The 11,340-nt window shown below is 39.0% G+C and overlaps 1 protein-coding gene across 6 annotated transcripts in view; it reads left to right on the top strand.

Annotated features, from left to right (window-relative positions):
- The window catches only part of Dnah9 (dynein, axonemal, heavy chain 9), a 319,645-nt gene that overhangs the window by 304,887 nt on the left and 3,418 nt on the right, over window positions 1-11,340 (top strand). For 4 of the 6 annotated variants that reach the window (XM_013522070.1, XM_005399351.1, XM_013522071.1 and 1 more), the window contains one exon: window positions 8,348-8,737. The exons of 1 other annotated variant lie outside the window; for it this stretch is intronic. In XM_013522070.1, the coding sequence (XP_013377524.1) occupies window positions 8,348-8,737 (390 nt within the window). The remainder of the gene's footprint in view (window positions 1-8,347; window positions 8,738-11,340) is intronic. One more of the 6 variants, XM_013522072.1, reaches the window with a different exon arrangement.

Below are 11,340 nucleotides of genomic sequence, written 5' to 3'. Positions count from 1 at the left end.
CCAACCAAAAAAGAGAACTACAGGCCAGTCTCCCTAATGAATATAGATGCAAAAATTCTCAATAAAATACTAGCAAGCAGAATACAACAAACCATTAAGAACATTATACACCATGACCAAGTGGGATTCATCCCAGGAATGCAAGGATAGTTCAATATATGCAAATCAGTTAATGTAATACACCATGCCAAAAGGGCCAAAGACAAAAATCACATGATCATCTCCAATGATGCAGAAAAAGCCTTCAGTAAAGTCCAACACTCATTCCAGATAAAAACCCTACAGAAAATGGGAATAGATGGCCTTTACCTCAAGCTAATCAAAGCCATCTATGATGAACCAATGGCTAACATCATACTAAATGGTCAAAAATTGAAATCTTTCACTTTAAAATCAGGAACAAGACAAGGATGTCCACTGTCACCATTCCTCTTCAATATAGTTCTGGAAATATTGGCTACAGCAATTAGACAAGAGAGAGAAATAAAAGGAACAAGGATAGGAAAGGAAGAAGTGAAATTATTATTATTCACAGATGACATGATACTTTACATAGAAGATCCCAAAAATTCCACCAAAAGGCTTACACATTTAATAACCAAATTCAGTAGTGTAGCTGGATACAAAGTCAACGCTCAAAAATCAGTAGCATTCCTGTATACAAACAACAAACAGACTAGGAGAGAAATGAGGGAAACAACTTTCACAATAGCATCTAAAAAGATGAAGTACTTAGGAATCAATCTAACAAAACATGTAAAAGATCTATACAGTGAAAATTACAGTACTCTGAAAAAAGATCAAAGAGGATATCAGAAAGTGGAAAGATATTCATTGCTCATGGATAGGAAGAACTAACATTGTAAAAATGGTCATACTCCCAAATTGTTGTACAGATTCAATGCAATCCCAATTAAAATACCATTACCATACATCACAGAGCTAGAGAAAACAGTCCTAAAATTCATCTGGAACCAGAAGAGGCCTAGAATAGCAAAATCAATCCTGGGAAACAAAGGAAAGGCAGGAGGCATCACAATCCCTGACTTAAAATTATACTACAAAGCTACTGTGATAAAATCAGCATGGTACTGGCACAGAAACAGACCTGAAGATCATTGGAACAGATTAGAAGATATAGATACAACTACAAACACACTCAGTCACCTTATTTTCGACAAAGGGGCCAAACATGTTCAATGGAAAGAAGATAGCCTCTTTAATAAATGGTGCTGGAAGAACCGGCTTTCCACATGCCGAAGACTAAAACTAGACCCATGTCTTTCACCATGCACTAAATTAAAGTCAAAATGGATCAAAGATCTAAATATTAAAACAGAAACACTAAATCTATTAGAAGAGAAAGTAGGTAAAAATCTTGAAGACAGAGAGTTCATGAACAAAAACCAAACTGCATGGGAAATACTTCAAAGAATCAACAACTGGGATCTCATCTTATTGAAAAGTTTTTGCATATCAAAAGAAATCACCAGTGGAGTAAAAAAAAAACCCATGAATTGAGAAAAAATTTTAGCCAATTGTCCCTCAGACAAAGGACTTCTATCTAGAACATATAAAGAATTCTTAAAAAATTCAGACCCCCAAAATTCAAAGGCCCAATCCAAAACTGGGCATCTGAGATGAATACACACTTCTCAAATGAAGAAATACTAATGGCAAATAAATACATGAAAAAATGTTCAACATCATTAGTCATTCAAGAAAGGCAAATTAAAACACTGAGATTCCATCTCATCCCAGAAAGAACGGTTATCATCAAGAAATCAACCAATAACAAATGCTGGAGAGGCTGTGGGGGAAAGGAACACTACTGCACTGTTGGCCGGAGTGTACATTGGTGAAACCACTGTGGAAATCAGTTTGAAGATTCCTCACAAAACTAGGATTAGAAATCCCTCTTAACCCAGCTATTGCCCTTCTGGGTATTTTCCCAGAAGAATTAAAAACATCATACCACAGCAATATATGTGCACTCATGTTTATAGCAGCACAATTTGTTATAACTAAATCTTAGAAACAACCCAAATGCCCATCAACTGAGGAATAGATAAAAAAAGATGTGGTATTTTTATACAATGGAATATTACTCAGCTATAAAAAAGATAAACTCGAGGCTTTTGTAAGTAAATGGATGCAACTAGAGACCATACTCATAATTGAAATAAATCGGACCTACATGTATAAACATCATATTGTCTCCCTCGTGTAGGAACCTGAAAGAGTAAGTAAAACTCAAAACATACAATAGATGATATGAAAGGGAAAGAAATTGCTCAAAGGAAGGAACAAATGGGATGAGGGAAAGAAGAAAAAAGAAAGAAGGAAGGCAAAATATAGATAGATAGATAGATAGATAGATAGATAGATAGATAGATAGATAGATATACATGATTGATAGATAGATACATACATACATAGATAGATAGATAGATAGATAGATAGATAGATAGATATAGAAGAATAGCTGGGATAACTGTACTGCTGATGTCTGATGGTGTACTGAAAGGAACAGTTAATGCTTAAAAATTTTTATGTTCTGACCAATTTTGCATGCCTCTGTCTGGTAATCTGAGCAGTTGATTTGAAGACAACAATATGCAATGGAACAACCTTTGGTGAATTCCTACCATCTGTCTAGTGAAACTCTGCATTATCTCTAATGTTTTATCTAAAAATTATTTTTTTATTCTCTTTAATGGTTTGATCAATCTTCTATTCTTATAATCTGAGCAACGTAGTTGAAGATAACAATATGTAATATAACAACCATTGTTAATTCCTATCATTTTGTTTTGAAACCCCATATCACTTGTAATGTGTTTGCTTTGTTTTGTTTATGTTTGTGATATTGGTACTGCTATTGTTTTTTTTTCTTTTACTACTCTCTTTAAAATAACAAAAATAAAATAAAAAGAAATGAGAGTAGGAGAGGAAAGGGCAGGAAAAGGTGACTGAGACAGGAGGGGCTCACAGTGTGGTCAGCATGTGAGTGAGAGGCAAAGCACAGATGGGGACCTTGCCAGTAAAATGGATCAGCAGGGACCTTCCGCTCCACGCTTCCCACTGGGACACTGGAGGATGGTGTGCTTGGCTTTGCTGACTGACTTATCTGGCAGAGCCAAGAAGGAGAGAGAAAATTTTCTAGAAATGCTTCTTCTTTACCTTTCCTTTCTTTCTCTTTAACAGTCACTTTAAATCTTCAGACTATTTCAAGCTGAGTGTAGGAACATGGCGTATTTCATGTCACCCAGCATATCAGACAGGTAACCCAAACAAGGGTAACACAGTTAGAAAATGTCTAACTTGTTAAGTCATTACATTGATACTTTTAGCACTTTATTCCATTTTATTCTTTCTTTTTTTGTGTGGTGATAATAATGCTGGGAATTAAACCCAGGGCCTTCCTTGTACATGCTAGGCAAGTGGGCTACCACTAAGCTATATCCCTAGTCCTACCCTTAGCATATATGATAAAGAAATTTGTATTCACAAATGAAAGCTAGTTGCAAAAATCACCTTAAGCTGACACTCAGGAGACAGTGCAGCACGGAGCTTCTCAAGCAGGGCTGTTGCATCCCACTCCCTCCCTGCTGCATGGCTGTGAGTCCAGGCAGCCCTGCTTCAGATGCCCAGAGGGCTCTTTTCCAAAGGATTCCTACCTCTCACTCCCAGAGATCTGAGTCCTTGGGTTTGGACTGCAGCATATGAATCTGGACTTCTAATACGCTCCCTGACTTAAAAGAATGAAGGACTACAGGAAAGGTCTGTACTGTGTTACACCAAAGAAAGACTATGAAAGCATTTATTTATAGGAATGAATAGAGTAGATAAGGTCACAGCCAAACAGCCATCATCATATCCAGAAAAAGATGCCAGGTGGCCTGTGGTTGTCCCAAAGTTACCCGTGTGCAGAAACCAAGGAAGCATGTCATGGGACCCTGAAATGCAGGGTTTCTTAAGAGAATAGCTTAGTGTTTAAAATTTTCTTTTTATTGACTTGACCTGTGAACAAGCACACGTGGATATTAATATGGGATTTAGATCCAGCCCAGAGTAGTACAGGAAACCTGGCCTTGAACCAACACAAGCAGGTTTCTCCACTGTAGTAGGGCTTGGTCTCTCTGAAGAGCCCACACACCCACTGTGTAGCCACAGAATTTTCCCGTCCACCCACCTCAGCCTCTACTGGCAACTCTTTTTGTATGAGTGTCTTTCAAAATATGCTGACCTGGAGTTTTTAGATGATTTCTGTCTTCCTAAGAAGGGGACACAGGGAAAATTAGTAAACTGGGAGCAGGGTTCTCGTGTATCTACTCAGCTTCTCCTCTGAAAAATCAGTCCTAATTCTGCCCAAGGTTACAAAAATACCTCAGTTCAGAAACCCTAATGACAAGATGGATGAATTTTTCTTTTCCTAAATTACTCCTGCTTCTCTGTTAAACCAGAAAAATCTAGAAGATTGTACGTTCTTTAGGTTTCCATCACTCGCACATCCAATTAGTAAGTGTAAAGTCATTGCCAGAATAAATTATAATATTATAAGCAGATGTGAGAAATATTTAAGAAAGCCAAGTTAAACATTTTATGTTCCTCTGCCATCAAAAAATTTGAGATTTTTGAAAGGTGTTAAGAATTAAGTACTGCATTTTAAAATTTTTTATTAGACCTTATTTTCAGAGCAGTTTTTAAGTTTATAGCCAAATTGTGCAGAAGGTACAGAGATTTCCTATATTGCACCTGTCCTACACACAAACCACCCCTTCCCCACCATCAACATCCCCTACGACAGCGGCACATCCATTACAGTGAAGGAACCCACACTGGCCCATCTTTATCACCCAAAGTCCATAGTTTTTGTCAGGGTTCACTCTTGGCACTTTACTTTCTCTGGGTTTGGACAAATAACGGCATGTAGCCATGATCATAATATCACAAGGGTAGTCTCACTGCCTCTGTATCACACAAACAGTATTTTAATCTTTTCTTTTTTTCCTTTTCTGAGACAGAGTCTCACTATGTAGTTCAGGCTGGTCTTGAACTCAACTCTCCTGAGTGCTAAAATTACTGGCATCCGCCACCACACCCAGGTTTAATCTTTTCTTATGCACGCCATTTCTTCCTATAACAAAACTCACTGAAGTAGTTTATATCACTTCACTGAGGCATGGTAAGTTGTTGACTTGTCCCAGAGAGAGAACCAGAAACAAAGGAATTTTCCACATAAGCAAGTGAGACATCAGCTGGCAGTGTCCAGATTTCCATCTGACGTCTGTATTTGTCTCAGACTGGCACAGTCATCAAAGCATGTGCCATATGACAGACATTTTCATCGCCCTTCTTGCAGTACTTCCAGCAGTCTACAACCTGACACATTAAGAGTACTGTTGGCTCACATTTCAGGATAACTCCAAGATAGGGCCTTTTATTCCTCCATCAACTCACATGGCAGAGAACTTTCCCATAAAAAATATAGCTCCACACATGCACCTAAATTTAATACAACCCAAAACAATTCTGTAGAAAAGCCAATTTAATAGCATTATTTGTAATAAATCATGACTTCCACACATATCCTCTTAATCAGATTGGCAAGCAAGCAGCAATATTATAGCACATAAGCTTTTTTAATTAAAACTGTCACACATAGGATTTTTAACAGAGCCTAGTAAAAACATGCTACCATTTATATGACCATCAAAAAACTTAGCCTTTGTGCCTGAGGATGTATTATTCTTTAGTTTCTATAACAGATATACCCCATGTCCGTGCTAATATGGCTACATGTGGCCAAACACATGAACACATGAAATGTAACAAATGTGACTAAGAAACAATTTTAATTTTTGTAACTTTAATTCACTTTCATTTAAATAAATATGTGACTAGTGGCTGCTGTATCAGACTACTCTAGGCCTAAAGTAGCTGCAGTTGGGTAATGCAGTGTAAGACCAAAAACAATGGGTAAGGATTTGCCTTATAACTGTGTTTACTAAAATGTCAGGTAGTTTTCCCATAAAGAATAGCCCCTCGTCCTGCCAAGAAGAAAATAAGGAAGGGAAGGAAAAGAAGGTGAGAAAGCAAAGAGAAGAAAGAAAAGGGAAAGAGAACACTCCCAAATGAATTTTATGAAAGAATCAAGTTGATAGCCAAATCAAAGACAGTATAAGAAATGACAGATCAACATTACTCATGAACATAAATGCAAAATTCCTTAGCAAAATGTTAGTTCATCAAACCATACAACGTAAGAAAAAAGATAATACATTATGGCCAAAAGGGGTTATACCAGGAATGCAAGGTTGGTTTTAACATTTAAAAACCAAAAACATTTACCATAATAATGTAACAACTTAAAAACCATACGATCATCTTTTTAAATACACAAAAAAGCATTTGGAAAAATTGGACCACATCTTGATTGTAGAACATCAGGGAAACAGTAATAGCCCACTGCATTCTCTCTTACATGGTGGCCCATCCTCATGCTGTAGGGTTTACTTCTTTTCCTACTTTTACTTGGCCCAAACTCAGTCTGCAAAGCCTGTTGCTTTTCCTACCTTTAATAAAACTTTGATACCATAAAAAAGACATAAAGAGGAATTTCCTCAAATTAAAGAATATCTAAGAAAAACATCACATTCAATTTTATTTACTGTAATGAAAGTCTTTCATCATGCAGCAAGGCAAGAAAAAGTTCCATAGATGAGGTCTCATAAAATAAATGATATTATTATCTTTGTTTATTTTTTCTTTCACACTGGATTTAATCATTATACTTAATACTTTCTTATTAAATAATTCGATATTTTATGGGAAAGCTTAATTAGTACATAAGCTATATATTGCAGATAATTAAAAATTATCATTTAGATGCAAATATGAGGAAGGCCATATTGTCTGAGAAGTTTGATTTGTGCTCAAATGTACAAGTAGTAAATTACCTCCTATTACTGGAAAACTGCGTACACTAACTCAAAGATTCTGCATGATGGTATTCCTAGTGATGGTATTCATTCCAACAGACTGTTAAGGAGGTCCACCAGAAGACACTTGCTCACCTACTTTGAGTGCAGTGGAAAGTGACAGGCTTTAATGGCAGATACAATGCACCTGTACTTCTTATTGATTCTTTATGTGACTTCAGACTCCCTTCTCTACAGTGGCCAGCCACCTCAATATCTCTGAGCAGACACACGGAATGAAACTTATTTTATTCCATCACAATAGGGTCCTTTTACTTGAGGGGAAATACAAGTGTGATTCAGCCTGCATTCATTCATTCAGGCTGATCTATCTAATACTAGTGTGATTACGATGTTTATAGTATTTTCTTTAAAATACTATGGTGTTATGTTAGTCAGCTTCCCCATCACCGAAACAATATACCTGACACAATATAAACAAGGAAAGGTTTAACCTGGCTTACAGTTTTGGGGGATTCAGTTCACAGTTGGCTGGTTACAAGGCAGAAACAGCATAACGGAAAAGCATAGTAGAGAAATGCTGTTCACCTCGTGGCAGCCAGGAAGCAGAGAGAGAAGGGAGGAGCTGGGGGAGGGACATACACCCTCCAAAGGCACAGCCCCAGTGACACACCTGTACTGACTAGGTCATATTTCCTCATACACATTTAGCTACAGGCTCAGCAATGGATCAATCCACTGATCACTATAGGGCCTCTATAACCCAATCACATTCCAAAAGACCCCCAGCTCTGAACACCTGAGATTTCTGAAAGATATTCCAGATGAAAACCCTAACAAAGTTTAATTTAAAGAGCTTTTAATCTAAATTTTGTTTACAAATTCCATCTAGCAACTGAGAGAGGGTCCTTTAAAGTTGACTGTATCCAATAGCTTAATTTCTGAAAGAAAGCCTTAACTTGGAAAGATAGAGGTCTTTTCAGGGTTTGGCTTCTTGTCCTTCTGAGCTCTATGAAGAAGCTTACAGGGCTACTGCAAAGGTTGCAGGGCAGTCAAAGTTTAGGGTAGGGTTGGAGCATTGTGGAACCCACAGATGGTTAAAGGTCCACAATGAGAAGCACTTGCGTTCTCTGAAACACTGTCAACAAACAGTGAGACTGACATCACTATAGCAGGGAGGGTTTCAAAGGACAAGCCTCTCTGAGATGAAACTTGCAAGGCTAGTTGCAAGACTTGGACAGTCACTGCGTTACTTGCCATGGAGTCTAGACTTGGACAGTCACTGTGTTACTTGCCATGGAGTCATCTCCAATCCCGAGTACCATGATTCAGAGGCCTCTGAGGCCTCTGATGTTCCAGGAACATCCTACCTCCCCTAATCTTTCCCCTCTTGCTGTCTTCAGGGGGAGCTGACCATGACTAGCGACATGGAAAATTTACAGAATGCCCTGTTCCTAGACACAGTGCCAGAGCCCTGGGCCAGGAAAGCCTATCCTTCCACAGCAGGCCTGGCAGTCTGGTTTCTGGACCTCCTCAACCGAATCAAGGAGCTGGAGGCTTGGACAGGTGACTTTGCAATGCCATGCACAGTGTGGCTCACAGGCTTCTTCAATCCCCAGTCTTTCCTGACCGCCATCATGCAGTCTATGGCCCGCAAGAATGAATGGCCACTGGACCAGATGGCCCTACAGTGTGATGTGACAAAGAAGAACAAAGAGGAGTTCAGGAGCCCTCCTCGGGAAGGGGCCTATGTCCATGGCCTCTTCATGGAAGGTGCCCGGTGGGATACACAGGTAAACCCAGGGATGAACTGACTTGCAGCTTGTGGAGGGATGATTAAATAAAATTGCCTTACATACAGTGTGACTGCTGCAAGGGATGCCCCTGAATCACTTAACCTAATCTTTTCCCCCTGGGGGCCATTTTACCCAGTCACCAGTAGTGCATAGAGCCTGGGCTTTGCAGATGGAAAATAGATTGGCTAAAATAGAGGGTTCTAGCCTCCCTGCTGTAGTGATGTCAGTCTGTTTGTTGACTGTTTCAGAGAACACAAGTGCTTCCTTTAACCATCTGTGGGTTCCACAATGCTCCAACCCTACCCTAAATTTTGACTGCCCTGCAACCTTTGCAGTAGCCCTGTAAGCTTCTTCATAGAGCTCAGAAGGACAAGAAGCCAGTGCAAGCCCTCTTGCACTGACTGGATCTCAATCTCATTACCACCACTTGTTAACTGTGACCTTGGGTTATAGTTTTACCCCTAAGGTCTGTTTATTCATTGGGAAAAGGAAACGAGTTACTATATAAGACACTTGAATGGTGTCTGGCACATGGACAGTGCTCAGAAAGTGCTGGACTCAGCTATCCCAGCTGCTGTTTGACCCAGGGAAATTATTTTACTTCTCTGACCAATTTTCACAAGGTAGGCAGGAATTTCTTGTGCCTTCTAGAGCCTTCCACATTAGTGAACAAAAGTTAGTATAAGTTATTTAAATTGGCATTTTGAGGGCCAGGGATATAGCTCAGTGGCACAGCGCCTTCCTTGGCAAGCACAAGTTCCTGAGTTCAATTACCAGTACCAAAAAGACAAAAAAATTAGCATTTTGAAAGAACGTCTCACTGAAGGCTAATAAATATTTGAGTCACTGTAAGATTGGAGAAGATATTTATTGACAGGTAGGAAACTGGCAAGCAGGCACAGGTAGCTGTGGCAATGAAATGAGCAGGATGGATAACTCCAGAGTAAGTTTATAGCTATCATATACATATGATCTGGAAAGAATGCCTATCAAATATCCCACTTGACGGATGACACTAAACTATTCCCAGCAGATGATACTAAGCTAATTAGGCAAAAATAGAACTAGAAGATCCGAGGAGATCATATGAATAAGATACTGTAGCGAGATGTAGCAGGTTGAACAGTGTTGCCCCACCATTCAACTTGCCCAGAACCTAAGAATGAGGCCTTACTTAAGGTTTGGGAAGTAGGGTGATGGTAGAGCACCTGTTTAGAATGAGGCCTTATTTAGAAATGAGGTCTTTGCCAGTGTAAATGGTTATGATGAGACTGCAGTGGGTTGGCAGGGACCCTAAACCCATTGACCGGTGTGCCTATAAAAAATCCATGCAAAGATGGACACAAAGATTGGAGGTGATGCTTCTACAAGCCAAAGAATGAAAGATTTCCCAGCAACCACCAGAAGCCACCAGAGAGATATGGGATGGTTTTGTCTTCAGAGCCTCCAGGGGACCAATTCTCCCAGCACTTAGACTTAGAGCTTATGGCCTTTAGAATTGTAAGAGAGGAAGTTTCTTTCATTAGGCCAACAGGTTTGTGGCAATTTGTTACACCAGTACAACAGGACAATGTTCAAACAGCCTGAATCTTGAGAAGGAAGTTAATGTCCTTCTCCACCTGAACACTTCACAAGAGTCTGTCATTGAAGATCACACATGCATTGTACAGAGGTCTAGGGTAAGCCACAACAAGGATCTCTCCAAACACCAAAATGACAAAAGTATAAAAAGGAAAGCATGGAAGAAGCTCAGAAGCTGTTTGCATCCCAAAGTTGAAAAGTATAATACTGAAACTAAAATTCAGTAGAGTGATTCAACAGCAGGTTTGAGTAGGCACAAAAATCAGCAAACTTGGAAACAGATCTTGAGGTTAGCCAGTTTGAGAAACAGAAGGGAAAAAAGAACGAAGAAACAGTCCCAGAGACCTGTGGGACACAATCAAGCATATCAACATATGCAGAGTAGGAGTTTCATAAGGAGAGGAGAGACAAACAGCCAGAAAGAATGTCTGAGGAAATAATAGAAGCCAGATATAGTGGTTTAGCCTAGAATCCCAGCATTTAGGAGGTATGTGAGCTTGAGGCCAGCCTAGACTACATAGCAAGTTCTGGGACACCTGGACTGCATAGCAAGGTCTTCTTTCAAAACAAAATAAAAAGAAAAAAATGGAAAGAATGCTTGTGAAACGTTCTATATTTGAAGAGAAACATAAATCTACACAATCCTAGAAGTCCAATGAAACCCAAATAGAATAAATAAAAGAAACTCAATCTAGACATATTATAATCAACTTGTTGAAAAATAAAGACAAAGAATCTTGAAAGCAAAAAAAAGGACTACATCACTTATAAGAAATCCTCAATGAAGCCAGAGATTTAGCTCAGCAGCACAGCAACTGCCTGGCAAGTGCAAGATACCGAGTTTGAGTCCCAGTACCAAAAAAAAAAAAAAAAAAAAAAAGAAATCTTCAATGAGATTAAGAGGTGACCTCTCATCAGAAATCATGAAGCCCTGAAAGTAGAGGGATGGCATACACAGAGAGCTGAAAGAAAAGACTTTCACTCAAGAATTCTATATACAGCAAATCAGTCTTTCAAAA

The sequence above is a fragment of the Chinchilla lanigera genome, unplaced genomic scaffold (genome assembly GCF_000276665.1).
Source record: "Chinchilla lanigera isolate Chin_1 unplaced genomic scaffold, ChiLan1.0 scaffold00066, whole genome shotgun sequence".
Lineage (NCBI taxonomy): Eukaryota > Metazoa > Chordata > Mammalia > Rodentia > Chinchillidae > Chinchilla > Chinchilla lanigera.
Note: the sequence above shows the minus strand (reverse complement) of the source record. Positions and strands in the feature narration are given on the sequence as shown.